The sequence below is a fragment of the Pimephales promelas genome, chromosome 20, assembly GCF_988280905.1.
Source record: "Pimephales promelas chromosome 20, fPimPro1.hap1.1, whole genome shotgun sequence".
NCBI lineage: Eukaryota > Metazoa > Chordata > Actinopteri > Cypriniformes > Leuciscidae > Pimephales > Pimephales promelas.
This window is the reverse complement of record NC_142788.1, coordinates 17,417,857-17,439,967: the sequence shown is the minus strand read 5'-3', so window position 1 is coordinate 17,439,967 and position 22,111 is coordinate 17,417,857. Positions and strand designations below refer to the sequence as shown.

At 37.4% G+C, this 22,111-nt stretch overlaps 2 protein-coding genes and 1 long non-coding RNA gene across 3 annotated transcripts; 2 read left to right on the top strand and 1 right to left on the bottom strand.

The window, feature by feature from the left end:
- Positions 1-17: 17 nt before the first annotated feature.
- Positions 18-3,777, bottom strand: tnnc1b (troponin C type 1b (slow)). The gene is made up of 6 exons (XM_039651832.2): positions 3,610-3,777; positions 1,059-1,089; positions 797-943; positions 594-708; positions 347-483; positions 18-238 (listed from the first exon to the last, which is right to left on the bottom strand). Exons 1-6 carry the CDS (start codon positions 3,631-3,633, stop codon positions 207-209), a joined length of 486 nt encoding a protein of 161 aa, XP_039507766.1. The 5' UTR covers positions 3,634-3,777; the 3' UTR covers positions 18-206.
- On the top strand, positions 831-5,213 carry LOC148970626 (uncharacterized). Its single transcript, XR_016148279.1, has 3 exons — positions 831-950; positions 4,833-4,981; positions 5,090-5,213. It is a non-coding gene; the product is annotated as an uncharacterized LOC148970626 (long non-coding RNA).
- Positions 5,214-7,429: 2,216 nt separating this feature from the next.
- Positions 7,430-20,915, top strand: LOC120463043 (extracellular matrix protein 2). Its single transcript, XM_039651828.2, has 10 exons — positions 7,430-7,476; positions 7,634-8,003; positions 9,049-9,113; positions 9,513-9,960; positions 10,086-10,201; positions 10,755-10,887; positions 11,408-11,565; positions 11,657-11,796; positions 19,152-19,478; positions 20,349-20,915. The coding sequence occupies exons 2-10, from the start codon at positions 7,850-7,852 to the stop codon at positions 20,515-20,517; spliced, it is 1,710 nt and encodes a 569-aa protein (XP_039507762.2). The 5' UTR covers positions 7,430-7,476; positions 7,634-7,849; the 3' UTR covers positions 20,518-20,915.
- The last annotated feature ends 1,196 nt before the right edge of the window (positions 20,916-22,111 follow it).

Sequence of the window (22,111 nt, the reverse complement as noted above, 5' to 3'; positions counted from 1 at the left end):
CCAAACGGGCGACCGTGTACAGAAAATGTTTTTTACTTTGAACACAAATATGGGCAGCGGTACATGACACCATTGACTTGTTTCAACAAATTTCAGAATTATAAATGCAGATCATTTCCCGTGCTTCCGGCTTGAATTTACGTATGGTGACGTCAGAGAGACTAGTTTGGGTCAGGGAATGATTTTTGAATCCGTCAAGCGAGACTTTATTCGACACCCTTCATGAAATCCAAGAACTCTGTTGGCATTAAAAGTAAGCATGTCAGTTGGGTTGTTTTTCGAGTAAATTTTAATAAATGTAGCCTACCATATTTTGAGTGTTGAAAGTTTTGCTCTGCATGTTTACCGTCGTAATCGATCTTGCCGTCGTTGTTCTTGTCTCCGTCCTTCATGAGTTCCTCGATGTCGTCCTCAGTGATGGCCTCACCTGTCGACTCCAGCATGTTCTTTAACTCGTCTAAATCAATGTAACCATCTCCATTCCTCAAAGAGACAACGGTAAAACATGTATTTATTATTAATAACTGCTTTTAGATGCTAATATGATGTACAGTAATACTATAATATGCTTTGGGATAAAATGCAGAGCATACTTATCAAACATGCGGAAGACCTCAGCCAATTCCTCTTCTGTTTTTCCTTTACTCTCTTCTTTCATGCAGCGCACCATCATCACCAAGAACTCATCAAAGTCCACTGTCCCGCTTCCTACAAAGCACAGGGACCACTCAACAATGACATCCCAATTCAAACCATCAACAACATGAATATAATCTTAATCTAATATCCGACATACCATCCTCATCTACTTCATCTACCATTTCCTGCAGCTCTTCTTGACTTGGGTTCTGGCCCAGCATCCTCATCACCTTCCCCAACTCCTTAGTGCTGATGCAGCCATCCTCTGCACCCTGCACGAAGATGTCGAACGCAGCACGAAACTCTGCCAGGTACAGTCAGATAGCAGCGCAAAAGTCACACGTCAACAACACTCTTGTGTTTAATCATAATGGATGCAGTGATATGTTCAAATTGACAGATTAGAAGGAGAAACTCACCATTTTTTTGCTCTTCGGTCAAGTTCTCCACCTATTAGGTGAAAAAAAACTTTATTCCAATTGACTTTGAACTAAAAATAAAATATGTTGTAAGACTATATAGCATGCGTGGTATTCCTCAAAGACTGACCAAGGTCTAGTCTTCACAGGAATGACAGCTGTCACTCGTTTAATGGTCGTCAGACACCAGACACCATCTGCCTTCTTAAATGCCTCAGTGCCTTTGACCATTCGCTATTTCACCAGCTATTGTGGGAATTGCCAAACCTAAACTTTTCAATTGTTTCGTTGTGTTAATTTATTGAACAAATTCATTTTGATAGTGTGTTCTGTGCCATTAGGCTATTTACCCTTAAAAGGGCACCAAATTTCCACTGTCCCATTTTCATTTATTGATTTAACCTTGAGTGCTAGCTAGGTGATAGTGCACTGATTGATATCTCTTAAAGATTATTAGTTATAATACTGAAATATGTCATTTACTGAGGAAGGAAATGTTCAAGGACAGGTTAACTGTCAAATTAAGTAAGGGTTAATGCCCGACGAGGTGTCCATTGTCAGGTTTTAATGGACGACGGCGAGGCGTAAACCGGCCGACGCGCAGCGGAGGACGGTTGCCTCCGCCGAAGTCCATTAAAACCTGACAATGGACACCTCGGAGGGCATTAACCCGCTTATACCATGGTCACTTGCCAAATAAAACATTAGTTTATATTTTAATTAGGCTAAATCTAGTTTTTACAAATAATAACTTGCCTTGCCTGCCTGACTGTTTATTTAGCAACCGGAGACATATATAGTCCGCTTAGCTCGTATCCCTTCAGGTTCACAAATGCATTTTTTTTTTCATGAAACACAAAGGTAGGCATAGTTTTTTTTTTTTATTACTCATAAAACAATTAATCAAACAACAATAAAAAAAAACAATTAGCTCTGATCTCCAGCGATTTGCGCTTAACGTTATAGAGGGCAATTAGCTAATTAATCAGATCAAAGAGAGGGTAATTTGCCTCAGGCTCCTTAGGCTTGAAACGCTGTAACGTTCAGCCTTCTCCTGCCTTGGTTGTCTGGACAGCTGCGTAAAACTCCCGCAGGGTCTCATTCAGGGGTGCGTTTCCCGAAAGCATCGTTATCCAACTATGGTCGCAAGTTACGTCGTTACCAATAGAGTTCAATGCAGCAGCGGTGTAATTTTCTCCGTTTTATTTACATTTTTTCTTTCTTCAGCAGCATACCAGTCGTCAAAGTTGCCATATTCTCCATAAATGTTAAAAGAAATAGCACGAAGTCGCTCATTGTTGTATACGACAATTCACCATGACGTCACAACAATAAAAGACGTTCTTCCGGGTGGCAAAAGCCGAAGCGTCCCTATGGCAACACTAGTAAATTGCATGGAGGGAGACACACCGCCGGCAGAAGCCTAATCTACATTTCAACAGTTGATTCAAGAACAGACGTGGTGGAAATTCAGACATAGTTAACATGATCATTAAAGCTTAGATTTTTTTGATCTAGCGACGTGCACTCCCAACGCACTAGACCTATATCTATGAATAAAACAAATAAAAACTAATACATTTGTATTCATCTGTTGCAGAAAAGCAACAAGAACTAAAACAAAATAGAAATGACTTAACAGTTACATGGCAGAGTTTAATTTTATAACGTGACTGCAGCGATGAGCGATGTAGCCAATTACAGACATATGTGTTGATTTATTGAACGCATTGGCCAATCAGAAGCATTTACGATGAAGAAGCATTTACTCACCGCTCAAAAGAAAATAACATGGAAAGTAATAGAAATAACTAAGTTAGTTGAGAACGTCAGTTATATAACGACCCACGTATTAAAATGGTTGGATTTAAATCGGGCTCAGGCTCATAATTAGAAGACGACATGCACTTTTGACGACGTCCACTCGCTTTAACCTCCTCACCCACAGGTTCTGCTGGATAGATTTACTTTTTTCTGAAGGAAATCGATAAAAAAACCTACACCTTTTGCTGTATATCTGGTGGCGCAACCCCAAACACAACATATTTTCGCCATAGATTCAACTTTGATCAACAACAATGATTTTAACTGTGTAACTGTTCAGTTGCCGGCTGGATCTCTTCAGTTAGTCAATGGAAGCCGCTCGCGTTCTGCCACCCGGAAGTATCGCGGTGCCTATTGTTTACAAACATTCTGAAATGCCCTATTAGGCTATAATATCTAACGTTAGATGATAGAGCATGTGACTGCCTGTTGCTATGGTTACTCACAGCCGTTGTAGGCAGCGCATTTATTTATTAATTTCGAATGGTAAACAGGCAGTTTCACCAGAACTACTTTACTAGGTGTCCTCTATCACTTTTTAACGGACACCCTGTAGCCAATCAGAATCGAGTATTCACCCAGACCATGGTATAACAATTATTAATTTATCATTTAGCTGATGCTTTCCTACAAAAAAACAAATGGGACTCTTTATTACAGGACCACTCTCCTTTCAGGCAGCCTGAGGTGTAAAGAAATGCTGAAAATTATTGCATTCCTAACTTACCGCTGCTTTATATACATCATCCATGGCTGTCCTGGACTAGGGGTTTTCTTTGTGATATTGTCTTTAAACTCCTCACTGGTAATCCAGCACTGTTGCCCTGTCACACAGCGCTCCTCTTTTCACGGCAGACACAGGACGAAGAGTGCCGGGGCCACCTGCCTTGGCCTTTATGGCTGGAATGGATGGCTCAGAAAAGACAAAGCCTTTTGTCACTCCCCTTCCCTATCTGAGTGAGCTTGGGATGGGTCGAAAAGGAAAGGGAGTGAGGCAGAAAGGGGTTAGGGATGGTATGTGTTATAAATAGAGGTGGAATGTCAGAGACAACAGGCAGGAGAACTCCAGTTATGACAATAAGTCCTTGGCACTGTTCTCCCTGGCAGCCAGCGCAACAACCCCATATCAAGTTCTAAACTTATCCACTGGTCACCTGCATTTGCCAATCATTGAGAAGCATCCCAACTCCATTCTTGTGGCAGACACTGACCCTATGCATGCACGTAAATTACTATAATCAAAGTGGCCAATTGCACTTCTTATTATTAACTCTTCACCAATGTTTGGGTTTGTTAAAGGTGTGGATCCTTTAAAGAGCTGAACATTAATATTGCCCTTCCAAAGTTTTTCATATAACCACATTGAAAATATGAGACCTGGATAACCAAAAAGTTATAGAAATATCTTAAAAATCAGGCCACTAATTTAGTGCATTCAAGACATGGTTCATGTTGCTCTTTGTACAATGATCACCTCAAGTCATGCCAGAGAACATGATCCTCAGATTTTACACAAACTTCATGTTTGTTCATGAAGTTCAGTTTTTAAATCTCTACAATTTTAGTGTCTAAAGTATTTTTTTTTCTTTTTTTATATACAAAATATTAGCAATTTAACTAGGTTTCAGACCTTTGAACCTTTTAGTATAGATAAAAGGATTTGAAATGCAATTCAGAATGAAAGATTAAGGCAAACATCTAATTATTCAAGTCCTAAGGTTAGATCTATAAACAGCTGTGGCATCCCTCCACCACAAGTCCACCTTTATTTCTATAATTAAGTCCAGAGAAGGGAACCCAGTACTCAAGTCACGTCTTGTGCCTGAGCTGCTTAAAAACATATGAACTTATTTTGTGAATTGTTACATCAGTCATTGTTTCTTTCTCTTCTTTCTCTGCAAATCAACTAATATTTGATGTCAAAATGAGACAGTGTGATTGTCATATTAGGTCACAAGGCAGGCAGCATGAACGCATCAAGCATAGATTAATGGCTCCGGAGATGACATCACAATGATACGCTATGCTATTCTGGATTCCTCTGGCCTAAATAAAGAACCACCAACTAGTCATGAACCTTCCCTTAAGAGACTCTCAGGGTAGGAGATTACAAAGTACATGCACATACAATTAATTCACAAATAGTATACTTGGGAATTCTAGCTGATGATCATCTTGCTGTTGGATTTCTCTCTTTCTTTGCCCAGCGTTTTTCTCCATGGCCAGCACACACCGACCTCAGCCACCTCTTCCTGAGAACATGTAACAGCTGAGACACTGGGCTGGTTCAGAAGGTGTGTGTGGGACAGTGAGGACAGAGGGATTGGACAGGTCAGCAGAACACACTAGTGACTCACTATGGACATTTGTACGAAAAAAGTGGTTTTGCCATATAGCGTAAAATTACACATACTGTCTTACTCTTAGTCACTGTTTGTTTGGACAGGGTCATCCATTTGAAATGGTACTTAACACTAGAAGTGCCAGAATTCCAAAACTACTAGAACGGCCACGAACGGTCATTTTGACCGTTAGATTCAAAACAGTGTTTATTTCATTGACGAATAATTTTCATAATTTTATTTTATTTAACCACATTTTTTTAAAGACAAATGTTAGTGACGATATGCGAAGCGGTCAATAGGCTAATAATAATAATAGGACTAGCAGAACTAGTGAACCGCCCATGCAGCAAAACAAACAGCGCAGGACAGGGCAGCAGAGCTCACCAGGATCATCCGACATGAATGGATCATCTGGATCCGCCTTGTCTGATGATAGCAGCCGTCTCTTTTTCCTTGATGTGGACTCTGACTCTGAATCACTCTCTAATGATATATAGCGATAACGTAAGTATTATAGATAATAACTGTAGTCTGGTTTTATTTGCTTATTTCTGCTCAACAACTAATGTAGAAATTATTATATAGCAAACACCGCTACAGAGGTGACCGGACGGACCTTTCTGTTGACAGTTGAGAGAGAACAAGATCAACTGCGGGATATTTAACCAAAAAATATCGCGAAATTCAGTGCGGTCAATATGACCGTCTATGGCTGAAATAGGTAAATATGTTCATTTTTTTTTGTTTTGCCTTACGTTTAAGTAACTTAATTTATATGAAAATCATTTTAAATGAAAATACAGACAATTTTAGGAAAAGTCAGGTACCAACAGGATTTTATTATTTTTTTCAACAAAGTTATTGTAGATATAAAATTCAAAACGGTCAAAATGACCGTTGTGGCCGTTCTAGTGTTAAAGAAGCAGAGATTCAGGGAACTTGGTTGGATTGGGAGAATTTTAGAAAAAGACAGATTTCTTCCAACTTACTTTAAAAGTTGCTTTGAAAGCACCATGCATACTCAGTGTCTATGAGAATGAATGTGAATTAAATAAAAAACAAATAAATAGTCTATAATTTTAGTGTGTGTGTGTGTGTATATAGTATATACTGTACATACTGCAACCATGTAGGAAGACTCTGGTTGGGAGGGACCATTGAAGAATCATTTTCACACATTAATTAGCACTTCTGAGTCCAGACCTCAAATTAAAATAATAAAACGTTTGTAACAGGCTATGACTGTGCTGGGATGTGGGGATGTTCTGTAGTAGACTTTACAGAGTGCTTGACTCTTGCATTGTCAAAAACAAGATCAATTTATGCACTTCTTGATGGAAATAACATCGCAACATTTAATTCCATCAATGATCCAATCATAGACTTTTAAGGATTTACTTATTTAAATCCAAACAGCAACTTTTTGCGTGTGTGTAACAAAATGGCAATTTTATGAACATTTTATTTAAAAACAATGTGTATTTTTGTTAATAGAATAAAGTTATTAAAAAAAGGGTATGAAGATGCCTCATTGTGCACATAAAAATATGCTTTCTATGTCTATGTCCATTTGTGGCCTGTGCTGAGCAAATTTAAACAGAGTCGCAAGGCAGTATCTCGCTCTGCAGTGATACTTTATGGAGTAAATGTAAATGCAAACAATCTCTCCCTACACAATGTGACCCCGAGAGCCTGTCTATTTGTATGTGTGTGTGAGACCCTTGTCCAACCTTAACTCAGACTTTTTTTTAAACATCCTTCTGTCCTCCCCCACAGTTTTAGACTTCTCAAATCTCTGATTTCACACTACTGATTGAAATGAAAAAAGATACTGTGTACATGCATGCTTTTAAAAAAAGTGTTTTGACTTTTGACACTATTTTTTGTTTTTGCATTAGAAAACAAAATATTAAAGCCAGTGGCATTATTTTAAATACAGCCCAAGAAATAGTATCTACTTATCAAATGCCATGACATTCAGACGTTTTAAACGTGACTTAGCCAGTGCATAAATATAAGCCTATAATCTCCATAAATAACAGGAGTGTGTAGCTGTATGCTTTGAGAACACATTGCATTTGTCTGTATGCCTGTCTGCCTCCATGTGTTTGTTTTATGAGTTAGCGAACCATGTCTTTCTCTTTTGGCAAGGTCTTTTTCTTTTTCTTACATATACGTGCTAATGGACGAATGCCAGGCAGGAACATGTTGAGGACGAGACATGGAGCCGGTGAGAGATTTCTCTACAGGTCAGTCAGGCTGCTCTCTCACTGCCCTCTTGTTTGGATAACTCTCTCATTTGTCCATCTCAAGTGCTACAAGGTGTGAACACTGTGTCATTGTGGCATGACGTGACTGACACTGACCATCTTCTTCCTGCATCTCTCTCTCTCTCTCTCTCTCTAGTGTTTTTTGGCACAACCGTTGACTTTATAAGGAGGGGTTGATATTTTTGTGAACTCCTGGCAATGAAGGTCCTTGTACACGTTTAACCACGTACTGTGATCTCCTCCCTGTTTTCTCCTCCTCCCTCTCACTGCTAACTAAGAGAGAATTTAAGAGGGCAGCTAGAGGTGAGCCTGCAGGTACACGGCGAGCATCTGAACAGATCGGATCAGAACCATGCAGGCTCTTTTGCTCTTCTGCTTGTGCTTTGGAGTTTTAGCTGTGGACGGACAAGGGCTGAAGAATGATCTGGATTCACTCATCGCATTGTTACCTGAGACTGATGTTTCATCCTCACAGCATCAACCGGTGGATTCTTCTTCAGCATCAAGTGAGTAGAGCAATAATTATAGTAATAATGATTTCAAGAGCAGTGGCACAGGATGAAATCTCAGGACTGGTCAGACAAGACCATTGTAAATAATTCATGGTGTCTGTTTCTGTAATGTTTCTTCTTGTTTAAAGTAGCTTATTTAAAGTAGCTTATTAGAGAAAATACATTAACAATGAACATACTGTTCATCTGACAAATCAGTTATAGCGAATCAAAAGATATTTTGAAAGAAATAAAAATGAATATACTATAGGTAAAAGCAACGTCCTCAACAAAAATGGTTTGATAGAGTGTATCTGCCCCAAAAACGTGTGTATGTGTGTGTGTGTGTGTGTGTGTCTGCATCTAGATTAGTCTTTTAAAGTACTTCAACATTTAATGACACTTTAAAATGGATTAATTATATTGTATTAGTTAACAAAATATGAAAGCAAGTTATGGCTTTTCTCCGAGCTAACTTCACTTTTCTTGACCATTTTTACAATAATTTGGTCTTTAGTGGATGTATGAATTCTCAAGTTCACACAGGTGTACTAGCAGAGTAACAGCTGGTGTAGTTTATCATGTTAACTATAAATGACCCACTAACATTTTACAACCTGAAAGAGTATAAACGATATTTCGCTTTATTTTGAACATTAGTTCTATTGTTTCAACATTTAAAGTCTTATGCTCACCAAGGCTGCATTTATTTGATAAAAAATACCGTCCTAACTTTAATATAATGAAATATTAATAAAATTTAAAATAACTGTTTTCTATTTGAATATATTTTATAGATGTAATTTATTCTTGTGATGCAGAGATGAATTTCAGCATCATTACTCCAGTCTTCGGTCTCACATGATTCTTCAGAAATAATTTGAATATACTGATTTCAGCTGTGCTTTTGTGGAAACTATCATTTATTTTCCTGGATTCTTTGAAGAATAGAAAATTCAAATAGTTTTTTTTTTTTTTTTTTACAATGTAAATGTATTTACTACCATTGATCAATTTAGTACATCCTTGCTGATTTAAAGTATCATGGCTGAATTTGCAGGTGAAAGGGGAGCCAATCAAGCACAAAGAACGGGGCAATCGAGCGACACTTCCACAGACACACAGGTGAGACTGTATTTCTGCAGTCAAAATGTCACAATCCTGGTTCCTTACATCAAACAGTGTGATGAAATAAATAAAAAACAGTAAATATTGAATCCATGGCCATCCTTGTGTCCCATAGTAATGCCTGTTTGCTTCACAAGCTGCTACTGTTGTTACAGTGGAACAAGTATGTGTATTCTGGCAGTCCAAGATAGAATAACCATACCATAAATGCTAATTATAAGTCTATTTTTGCTTCCTGTCTTAATGCTCAACCTCTCATTTTCCATTTCCTTTATTCCCGTCTGTGCTATTTATCCACTATATTTAGTTTGTTTAGTTTGTTCAGCGTGTTTCTGGTCATTCCGGTGACACTAATGGGCTCAATTGCTGCCGTGTTCCCTCTGTGTGTCCCACCAGTCAGTTTTGGGGCGAGTTGAGGCCGTGTGGGTGGAGCTCAATGCTGTGTTGGAGAGATGGGGTGGCGCAGCAGGGAAACTAAACACATTCTTGAGGGAACTCAGAGAGGAGAAAAAACGGCTCATGGATCAAGGGGAAGAGCAGAAACCAAAGGAAAAGAAAAAGGAAGAGGATGAAGATGAAGAAGAAGATGAAGAAGAAGAGGAGGAGGAGGAGGAGGAGGAGGAGGAAGAAGAAGAAGAGGAGGAGGAGGAAGAGGGAAAGGAAGAAGAGGAAGCCAAAGAGGAGGAGAATGATGCTTCCAACAGCACCCTGACCCGAGATGGTTTCTTAGACTCGTTACCAGAAGGCTGCCAATTGGAAGGAACTAGAATATCCTGCAAGCAGATTGGCTTGTCCCACCTGCCCGTCATCACGAACCTGGAAGTCACCATACTTGAACTTCCTGGTAAGGTCAGGCTGAAAGATCCGACATAAGTATATGGATTACCGAGACACTGTAATTTATGTCGGTTATGTCTTGTAATAAGCCCAGCAATTCAGCGTTTTAACCAATGTGCTGCTGTCTTACAGGGAATAACTTAACAAGAATTCCTCCCCGTGGTTTTTCCGGACTGCCAAATCTCGAAGAGCTTGACCTAAGTTTGAACATGCTGGACGACTCCTCTTTCGACCTAAGTCTCTTTATGGTACTAGCATTTCTTTATCCCTTTAATTACACCCGTTATATACATCTATAATCTATAAAGGATTGTACATGTCTACATTAAATCTAAAAAAAAGGTCCATCTTTGTCTGGATTTTTAAGAACATACAAATTAAAAGAAGAAAGTTTCAAATTATAACTGCTAAATGTATGTCCGGGCCAAGATAAGTCCGGATAGACCTTGAGAAGTGACCAAACACACCACTCCCAAAGCAAACCCAGCACCAGAACTCTGAGCAGTGGAAAATACCACTGTCTTCTTTGGACTGTCTATGCAATGTCAGTAAAATTAGCTTGAAGAGTAAATGTTTTTTGACGAGGGAAATAAGTGCACAATTCAATGTCTATTTATGATATTCCACGTATGAAAAATAATACAGGTCCTGGGACAGCAAGGTTTGAAATACATTTAAAAACATTAAAATAATTTCATTTGGTGGTAGGCATAATGGAAATTTTTCCTTAGGCCCAAAGCAGACAGGACGTAACAACTTCCTCCCAAGTTGAAAAGAGTGTTTTCTTCTGCTTTTTAACAGAATCTGACAAATCTGAAAACTCTGAAACTTGACGGCAATGAACTTACAACAATTCCACGCTTGCCATCTTCTTTGGAGAATCTAAAGATAAACAGCAATAAAATAAACCAACTGGCTTCACACAGCTTCAAAGGTTTGTCCTGCGCAAACAGTGTGTTTATTCGTGGCTTTGTTATGAAGTGTTTATTCATAAAAAAAGTGTTTATTCATGGCTTTGTTATGAGTTTAACTGTCAATGTAGAAACATTATTATAAGGAAAGTCAGAGTTCTTTAGTCATTTTTTCCTTAATAAAAATGTACAGATAAAAAACTGAATAGTACCTTTAGATCATTTTTAACTGAATGTACACTCACACATTCTAGTTTTATTTGTACATGGAGCGAGTCGTTGAGATCACATGACCAGACGAATATTACTTGCTTTATTACAGTAACTTTCACTGATTAATGGACAGTTTTGCTCAGAAGATATACCTAAATTAGACTGTTAATAGTTCATTAGTGCAATAATTTTTAACAAGCTTTTGCTTTTATGGGTGCTGTTACACCCTTTCCACTAGGTGTCAGAATAAGTCTAAGACAGCTCAAAATACACAAAAAATTACTGATACACCTTTAACTGTAATAACTAACAACATTTTATATTTTGTAGGCTTGACTAACCTACAAGTCTTAGAACTGACAGGAAACATCCTCTATGAGGGCAGTATTGCACCCCGGGCTTTCAAACCACTGAAGGCACTTAAGTATTTACGATTGGATAAAAACAGATTCAGTTCCATTCCAGCGGGACTACCCCCATCTTTAGAGGTCAGTTCTGTATTCTAGTCAATGTTTCAGTCACTTGTTTCTCTGTATATATTCTTGGTTTTTGTATTTTGATGTCTTGGTGTCTTTGCAGGACTTAAGGTTGCAGGAAAATCAAATAGTGGAGGTGCATGACAGGCTTCTGGATAAGTGTGTCCACCTGAAGGTGTTAGATCTCAGTCACAACCTCCTGAAAGAGAACAGCATCTACCCTGAGGCTTGGATCAACCTGCCGTAAGTCTCACACAGAGGTGTAAAGTCCAGGTTCAGAAAGTAAAAGTCCTCCTCAGTATTTTGTTCTTATCACCTGGATTTGCTAATTAGCACAGTTTTCAGGAGATTTAGGAAATCAGCTGGCTGAGGTCATGGGTGGAATAAACATATGGCAGGAACTCTACTTTCTGACCCCTGAACTGTACACCTTTCGTCTAGCATGCACATTTTTATTCTTGATTAATGCACATTATAGGTTTATGTTATATATTATGTTTTAGGTTATATATATATATTGATATATATTGATATAAGTCTTGTTCTCAAATATAAATTTTTCAAAGTATGATTATATATGACCATCATCTGTATCATCTGAAATAACACTGATTATTTTATGTGTATATATATATTGATATATTAAGATTATTATCAAAAATATTTTATAAGACATATATTTAAAGTATGATTATATATGACCATCATCTGTATCATCTTAAATAACACTGATTATAATATATATATATATATTGAGATAAATATATATATTGAGATATTGAGATATTAAGATTATTATCGAAAATATTTTATAAGACATATATTTAATATAAATTGTTAAAATTAATCAAACTGATTGAAATAATTCTGTATAAAAATCAATATATCATTATATACTGTGGGGTCCAGTGCTAGTTTTACCATAAATAGTAAAAACATACATATGTGTTTACATGCTTATATAAAATATATTATATAATATATGGAAATATTTTTAAATGTATATAATTAATATATTTTGCTATTTTATCAAATTTATTTAATTATGAAATATTAATATTTATTTATTTAATTTATTAATGATGTGTGTGCATGGGATCCATTAGGACATTTTTCTTGTTAGCCACTAGATGGTGCACAAAATACACGCTAAGAGCAGTCTAACCCATCCTTTAAATGTGTTTTGGTAGAACATAATTACTGTTTGTTCGTCATCATCAGAATCATTTGAAGAAGGGTGATAATATATTCTGGTCCTGCTGTCAGCCTGCCTCTGCCTCATAGTTTTGATTCGACTGGAGTAGATGTGCTTCCCCAAGGTCTCACATCACTCATCCTCAGGTGTTATACGGGAGACAGAAGTGACAGAGAGTTCACTCATCACTCACTCTTCCCTTTGCCCTGTCAAACACGCTGAGAGATGGGGTGAAATTAGATGCTTACCATTTCCCAGCTGTTTGGAAATCCAAACTTAATCCCATGCATAAAAAGACCTGAAAATATCTAGGATTGTGGCTTTTTATTGTGGCTTTTTTTATTTATGGAAGATTACTATAGGTCAATTTTGTAATTAAGCCTAAACTCACTCATGAATAACAGTTTGCACTTGTATTGCGGTGAATGCAGATGTTTGGTTGGCTGCTGATCAGCCAAATGGTGCGGTTTACAGCACTGGTTATGGCTTGGCTGTGTGACGGTGAATGTGTGGGGTATGATTCATACAGTGGTGACCTTGATGCTGAAGCAGTCCTACCGAGAGATATTTTATAGATTTCTATGAGTTGCCAGAGTACAGATATACAAGGTTATCACTCTAAACCATCCATACTTATCATCCATAAGAAAAGATGCAACAGTAATCAGTACTTTATTCTGTAAAGAGACTTTCAAAGTTCATACAAAAATAAAAATTCTCTTATTTACTTGTTTAAAACTGCAAGTCTTCTGGAGTCAATACAATAGCTTTATGTGAGAAGCAGACCAAAGTATCAGCTTATGTTAAAACGAGACCGTTCATAACAGCTTTCTCTGTTTCATAAGCTTTTTGTCTTTTCCCTCCCCTCCATTCCCGCTCTCACACTGACTCTCATACCGTCAGCAAATCATACTAATACATTATTCATCTCTAACATCTTTTTCTCATTTTCTTTTCTTGCGAATTGCAAATCGTTTTGAAACAGTGCCATTCAAAGTGGGAATAGAAGGAACTTCTTTCTTTCTTTTTTTCACTCTCATCAGCATCTGCATTTCTAAGGAAAGCAGACATGATTACTGTAACTGTTGCCATGGCTGATGCACTTTTTGCTTTCCAGCTGCTTTTTTAAGGTAACCCGTGATTAGCTGCAGTGAGCGAAAGGAAGCTTTGATCAGCCATCCGCTCAACTTTACAGCCTATTTATTTCAAAAAATTATGTCACATTGTAACCAAATTGTGCTGTTAATTGTGTGTGTGTGTGTGTGTGTGTGTGTGTGCGTGCATTCACGTGTGTGACCCTCTGATCTGCAGCACCATACTATTATCTCAGCACAAATCTGTGAACCTCCCCGAGTTAAGGCAGGTCTTTTACTGTCTACTTTAATTTCTTCAGCCTTTATGAGTGCCTGTCAGCCTAAATAATGTTCATTTTGGCACCATGGACCCGGTCTAAATACTGCTGTAAATTCCCAGCTCCATCAACACATCTTCATCACTCCATTTCTCAAACTTTTACTCATCTAGCAACCCAGCCACATTATATATACACATATAGCCATGATGACAATATTTTCCTGAAGCTTATTTGTGATCAGTCATTTCCAGCTGTGATTAGAGATTTTCGTCATCAGAAAGATGATGAATTGTGTACTTCTGGGGGTTTCTGTCCTAGAATCGCCATTGAAATGATTGAGAATGCTATCAACTAGCTATTACAGATCTCCTACATATTAACAAATTGCTTGGATTTACAGTGGTATTTAGACTGGGTCCATGGTGACGATATGGGCATGAAATAAATTAACTCTTTTCTCAGTTTTTTTTTTTTAATACTTTTCTGCATTTACACTTCTGTTCGCTTCTGTTCTACTGGGATGTGTTTATGCCCAGTTTAATTCCTGAATTTGAATTGAATTGCAAATAGGATGTAGAATTACATTTTGAATTTAAATGTAAGAAAGCAGAATTTAAATGAACTGAAATCCAATTTATAATCCATTTTATAAGGTTTGAAGGATTATAGACTTCAGAGAAAGATAAGGGATAACTACATTTGAAATGCTATCTATAAAACTTTACTTTACTTCATCATATTTTCAATTATTGTATAATTATTTAGTTAACTTGTAGAGGAGGCTCCCAAAATGAATTGCAATTGAGTGATTCCTTTTCCTGTCATTTCATTTCAAATTCCAGTTCAGTAAAGTTGATGGCTCCTGAATGAGAAATTTCGATGTCCATCATTTTTAAATCACCTTGGATAAAAGCCCCTCATAAATGCTTAAAAGTTCGGTAACACTTTATTTCGATAGTCCACTTTAGACATTCTACTAACTCTAAATAACTTTTCAACTACATGTCAACTAACTGTCATTAGAGTATTAGTAGACTGTCAGCTTAATATCTGTTAACAATTTATTTTGTTGGTCCCCCAACAGACATTCAACTGACTATAAGTAACTTGGCTACTACAAGTAAACTTATTCTCCTAACCCAAAGCCTAACTAACAGTCTACTGACAGTCTACTATGATATACTAATACTCTAATGAAAGTTAGTTGACATGTAGTTGAAAAGTTTCTTATAATTAGTAGAACGTCTAAAGTGACTAAAATCAAAATAAAGTGATTCGATTGATCAAAATCTTTATTTTGTAACCAAAAGGTCACCTAAAAAAATGTAAATTGTCATCAGTTACTCACCCTCATGTCATTTCAAACCCATGTACAGAGATTTCTGTTTCTCCATTTAAAGTCCAACTTTAAAGATCCAAAAAAGGCCATAAATGCATCGTAAAACGAATCCATATGAAAGGAGTGGTTTAATTTAAATCTTGTGAAGAGAAACAAGTGCTTCATAAGATATAAACACAGAAGCTTAAACATGCCTTGTGTGTGACGCACAAGAAACAGTGAGGTTTGTTCTAGTGTGTGATACATGCATGTTTAAGGTTTCGTGTTATCATATTTGATGTATGTGCGTTATTCATAAAAATGTCAAGATGATAAAGTTAAATAAACCCCTAAATTATCATGTAATGCAATTGTATCTCTTAACAATATTTAGATTAAACGTCTTGATTCATATGGCTTATATTTTTACGATCTATTTATGGCCTTTTTGGATCTTCAGTGTTTCAATGGAGGGACAGAAACCTCTCAGGTTTCATTAAAAACATCTTCATTTGTGTTTCAAAGATAAATGAAAGCCTTGCCGCTTTGAAATGACATGAATAAATGATGACATTTTCCTTTTTGGGTGAATTAAACCCTTAAACATTGTATGTGTGTACTGTATCCTCATCTCCTTGAGCTCTGTCCTTCTCTTTTAAAGAAGTGCCAGGCCCATAAAATCGAATTACAGTTTTTAATTTCACTTAACGACCTTCATGGTTTATTTGTCTGAGCTGTTAATGGGAGTCACACGTTTCTTTAAAAGTGACAAAACTTCAATACGCAGCCAAATTTCATGGGATAAATGACCACAGTGCTCTGTTTATGTTTATATGCTGGTGTGTTTAAATAGGTGCACAGTGTTTTTGTCTGTGTGCATTGACACAACAGGCCCCCTGTCATCTAGAGAGTTGTTTTGGTTCTCGGGGTGAAGAACAGGGTGTGCTGGGAGAGCAGGCCATTGACCTGAGACTGAGGATTTTGATGGATGGGTTGATGCGGGAGCGAGCTGGACCGAGCTTACGGGAATGAGGCAGGGGGTTGAAACAGGGGACACGCGCTGCTTGTTTTCTCACTGGGAGAAAAAAACGCAAGTTATTGCAGTTTCACCAAGACGTGCACATTCTTATTTCATAATGAGTTATATAAGTATCTCTGCTTGAGGAGAGAACCCAGAGCCAGCAGTTCTGAGGTGAGATACACACAAGTAGACGCCATTCACTCTTTTATAGTGTGAAAAAAATATTCAAAACCTCTCTTCTGAATCTGAAAAAAAAAAAACATGAATTTGCAGAGCCACAGCTGGAGACAGTTATCCCATTGCCTGCTCTTGCTTGTTCAAATCATAGTGCCCGAAATGAAGAGGCTGAGTTTGGCTGAGCCTGGGCCTCCCGCATGCATGATATAACAATATGAGATGACAGTGGTCTTCCAGTCCCGCGTGCCAAGTTATGTAAGGGCGGTTGTGCAACATTTGCATCTTTGTGCCCGTGAATGTAGTGGCTGGCAGCCGTGCTCTTCTGCTTCGCATTATGGCAGTGCTCCCTGACGATGCCCACCCTTGTCGGTGGGGGAGATCTACAATATCACTACACAAATCTGACTAAGACATCACAATCTGAGGCTCTGTGTTCTTTGATTATGATTTATCATCTTTTTATTTTTTTTAATGCAAAGTCTGTATTTATGGCAGTTTTGTGAGTTTTATGGTATCTGGTATTGTTCACGTTTTAAGGCTTTTAGGATGGTGTTTGATTTAGATATACATAGTTCATTGGCAGTGAAATGCTTTTTCTAATATTTAAAAAAATATTTAAATATTAGACAAGATATAGACACAAGGTTTTAAAATATAGACACAACTATTTAAAAAAATAAGCTAATAATTTAAATCAATAATTTAAAAAGAAAGTTTGAGAACAAAGAACAATGCTTGACTGTTAGCTCATACTCAAATGTCTAAAAACATATAAACACACAAAAGTGTGTCTGGCTGTAAATGATTGTGTTGCTCCCTTGTGAACTGATGCGCACATGCATAATAAAACATTTATGGATTTGTTTAACAACCCAACTGTTGATAAAAAACTGTTTCTTAGCATTTACTTTTATTAGTGGCAGTCTTGACCCACTTTCTTTGTCCAAGATTTTCCAAATTTCTGACACTTATAATTATAAATCATAAACACATAATTCCTAAAATAACTATGCAACTTAAAGGGATAGTTCACCCAAAAATTGATTAAATTTGAGAGCTGGATCACTACCACATGTGTGTGTTGAGCCACTGTAGTCACATGGAATATTTTAACATTTTCTTCAATGACTTTCTGGGCCGTCAAGTTTCAATCCCTTAGGGTGCCTATGTAGCAGTGATCCACCACTCAAATTTAATCAAAAATATCTTCTTTTGTGTTCCGAAGATGAACGAAGATCTTACGGTGTTGGTATAGCATGAGGGTGAGTAATTAATGACTTAATTTTCATTTTTGGGTGAACTATCCCTTTAAATGTGAATGTTTTTTTTGGGTGGGTGGGTTAGGTGATACCAATAATTGCTTTATTTACTACAGCTTAACATAATAGCTCCGGGTTCTCACTGAAACTCTGTCAGCTACGTTTACTGCCAGATATCCTGATTGATATTCAGTCTGCAACATCTAGAGTCTCATCTCTCATCTCAAGGTCAGAGCTTGTTGGGTGAATGAAAACCACATGGAGGTCAGTGTAGCTTTTGATGTAATAATAATAACACTCGTTGCTATACGAGACCCTCCTCGGTGCGCTGGTGGACTGGGCAGCCGTCAGTGTTACAGAGGAAATCCTGCTGAGGCTAACATTGTAAACTTACACCAGCTGCCTCGTCCAGAACCCTCTCGAAAAACACAAAAGCCTCTCATACACTACCAGTTCTTCAATACGTTCTCTCTCTAACTCTCTCTTGATCCTCCACCCCCACAATACACTCGTTCCTCCTGCTCTATTGCCTTTGTGCCTCTAGAGATCACATACACACATTTAAATGCACTTAACCAAAGTTGATGCTCAGGCTTTTTTGGCTCTAGCTGTCTTGTGCTGGGTTAATGACCTGCCATGGGGCCCGTCCTCCATGTAAACACAGCCGAATACTTCACAAGCTCCCCCAGCACTTGAGAGAAACCCTCTAAATATGCTGCAACCAATGTACACTACCCATCAAAAAAACTCTAACATGGTTTACAGTTTACTCAAATACAAATTGTAAAGACCAGCTTGAACAACCATTAATTCCTATGGTCCAGCCTTGAGGAATACCATCGGTGCCTGGTGCTTTGTTACTGTGTTCGGCCTGAGCCCACTAGGTGCTCAGTTGACGTGTGTCACACGTGGCTCCCTTTTCACATACACTAGCCAGCGGTAGAGGCTGAAAGCTGAATGTGACAAGCACAGAGCATACAGCACACCACACTTGATGCATCCACAGACCAATTATCACAGACCATGTATTAAATACATATTTAACCATATTTTCATATTTATGGTTTTAGATTTTTGCTGTGGTATCGAAATTGGTATTGAGATTTGCGAAATTTCACCGGTATCTACAATATTGTTACCATAACAATCTTATTATATCATTATCATTCATGAAATAAAATTACTCACATTGTGACATAAAATTTTGGTCATATTGCCTGCCGCTAATACACTCCATGATTTAAAATTAAACCTCTGTCTGTCTGTTTCCTCAGGAAGCTGGAAGCTCTTGACCTGTCCCATAACCAGATGGCAGTGGTGCCCACGGATCTGCCCAGGGCCTTGCGCCAACTCTCTCTGCAGCACAATCACATTCACTCCATTCCTCCATACTCATTGAGTCACATCCGCCCAGGCTTACAGTCCCTACGCCTCTCCCACAACCTGTTAGAAGAGCACGGGGTGCTGGGGAAGTCATTTCGTGGTGTTTATCAAACACTGGTGGAGTTGCTCATGGACAACAACAGGTTTGAGAGGGTGCCCCACAATATGCGCCACTTCAAGAACCTCCAGCTACTGCGTCTAGACCACAACCGTATAAGGTATTTACACTCAAGCTGTTTACCTTAGCTAGTGAGCTGCCTCATTGCCTACAGCCTACATAGGCAGCATCTTAACTGTCATATACAGCAACTATCTTTATAGTCACTGATGAGAGGCAGTGATTTCTGTTCATTCCAGTTGAGTCTGACGTTAGCATGTTACAAGACCAGTTAATACTCTATAAGCACAAAAACAAACAGCACACACAAATATTATATGAAATATTTGTAAAAAAAAAAAAAAAAAATCACGTACACTATTCAAATGTTTTCAGTAGATACTTTTTTTTAAAGAAATTAAAACTTTTACTTTTTTTTAAAGAAATTAAAACTTTTATTTAGCAAGGACGCATTTAATTGATCAGAAGTTACAGTAAAGCCTTTATATTGTTAGAAAATATTTATATTTCAAATAAATGCTGTCCATGCTAAAGTAAATGCCTTTGTGACATTTCTATTCATCAACAATCCTAACAAATATACCATGGTTTCCAAATAAATACACTATTTCTACTACACTATTTATTCTATTTTCATCACTGATGATAATAATAATAAGTCTTTCTTGAGCAGCAAATCAGCATAATAGAATGATTTCTGAATGATCATGTGACACTGAACAAGAATCCTGTACAACCTTCATTTATGAAACCCTCTCAGTTTATGAATTGATCACATCTAAATTTCTACTTTTTCAACAATTACTCAAAATTGTTTTCAGAAATTATGTTTCTTATCTTATTTATTGCGTAGATTTGCTTTTCAGATTTTTAAGTTTAAATTTAGAAAAATTATATTTTTATCGCAAAACATGAATGCCTACAATGAACTATTTAATAATGAATCATACATATGGCTTTGTGCTTTCAGCTCTGTCCCAGTGAAATCGATCTGTAAGGTTAAGAGGACGGAGGAATCGCACCTGAAAACTGTCCATTTAGAGTACAACTACATCAATGTGAAGAAAATCCCTCGTGCTGCTTTCTCCTGCATTCGGGACCCTAGCAAGATCATATTGGAGCCTCAAACACAGAGCTAGAGAACATCACCCTGTCACTTCACGGCCTCCCCTCTGCTCCACCTGTCAGTCACTCCCAGGTTAAATACTGTAAACACCATGGCCATTAGATCCTTTAATAATGTGCACGCTTGCTCTTGAAATGCACATTTGGATCATGTTCAGCAACTTGTAGCATAAAATACATGATTTTGTTTCTTCTTGTATGTAATAAACATTCTTCTTGTAAGTTAATGTCACTAGTGGGCTCAGAAACTCCCTGGCTCAGACAGTTATTAATGGCTTTCTTACACAATTTTTCTTACACATTTATTGGTGCATTTGCAATGATTTTATTATTTTATTACTTTATATTTATAATTTTATTGTATTATTTTATGTCTTTATATTCTGATGTGACATTAAAACAATTTCATGTATAATACTTTAATATTAATTAATTTTTTAACTCAAGACAGTGTTTTCAAAACCTCTAATGCTAAATGTTAACAATGGGCTCTATGCACGGCGTTATTTCCGGTGAAGGATTAAGGATGCTCGATAACTTCCGCCGATCATAGAGTCCAATGCAATATCGAGAATTTATATTGAATTTTATACTCCATGGTTATACTAATGAAGCGTTAGTCACAAAAACAGATAAAACTGACACCCCTCGTGTTTATGCTTCTTTTTAAAATTATATTAAATAAACATAACTATATATAAAATTACATCTAAACGTATGTACGTTTCGTTTCAAAGACGGGAGGACAGTAAATATTGAAGACTCTGCCATGATCCCGTTTTCTCCGGTTTTCCTCCGCTTTAATCTACACAACCGGAAATGGACGAGCATCCTTGCGTCAAATGCGGAACTTATGCGTGCATATAGCCCATTACCGCAATTTGAAAGTGTCTTGTCAGACATGATGGAACCAAAGTTAACTCAGGTAGGTACAGCTACAGTATATGTATAAATAATATATATATATATATATACATATATATAAATGCAGTCTGAGGTCTGTGACAGCATATTTATTATCCATGACTTTCAGGATTCTTCATTGAAGCCTCAGGTGAACGGCTGGAGGACTCAGAGCAAAGATGATGTTTAGAATGGCAAGGTAATGAGATAGAACTTATGAGCTGTGATGTCTGCTGAGTTCAGGTGTGAATGACGCCCACAGCTCTGAAACGGGCCCCTCTGTGCTCAGTCTGCAGCACTGCCTCGGGGCAAGAACAGGTTTCTTAAATGCCATTTACATAAGTACCTCAGAATTCCCATAACCAAGAAATCTATCATAGTGCCTCAAGATGAGTTTCTTTAAGCTTCATGTCTAGCTCGCAATCGTAAATGATTTACATCAAGCTGTGGATGCCCCCAATGACCTTGCCTGATCATTCAAAAGAAATCTTATGGCCTGACACATTTAGTTTGAATTGCATTACACTGAAGGCATTTGAACTCATTTAAAGTCCTTTTAAGTCAGTCCACTCACAGTCATTACAAATCATGAAAGCATTTTCTGAAATCTACGTGAAAAGAGTCCTACAGGGAGTCAACTGTTTGCCGAGTTTTAATGTCTTTAATTTGTTAGGTCACCAATAATATCTGACAAAACATTCATCT

Bases quoted from the DNA above. Each gene is read 5' to 3' on its own strand.
- tnnc1b (XM_039651832.2), bottom strand. From the start codon at position 3,633: ATGGATGATGTATATAAAGCAGCG. The intron at 1,090-3,609 runs GTAAGTTAGGAA...TTCACCTAATAG, and splicing joins ATGATGTATATAAAGCAGCG to GTGGAGAACTTGACCGAAGA. The intron at 709-796 runs GTATGTCGGATA...TGTGCTTTGTAG, and splicing joins AGATGAAGTAGATGAGGATG to GAAGCGGGACAGTGGACTTT.
- LOC120463043 (XM_039651828.2), top strand. From the start codon at position 7,850: ATGCAGGCTCTTTTGCTCTTCTGCTTGTGCTTTGGAGTTTTAGCTGTG. The intron at 11,797-19,151 runs GTAAGTCTCACA...CTGTTTCCTCAG, and splicing joins GAGGCTTGGATCAACCTGCC to GAAGCTGGAAGCTCTTGACC. The intron at 19,479-20,348 runs GTATTTACACTC...TTGTGCTTTCAG, and splicing joins CTAGACCACAACCGTATAAG to CTCTGTCCCAGTGAAATCGA.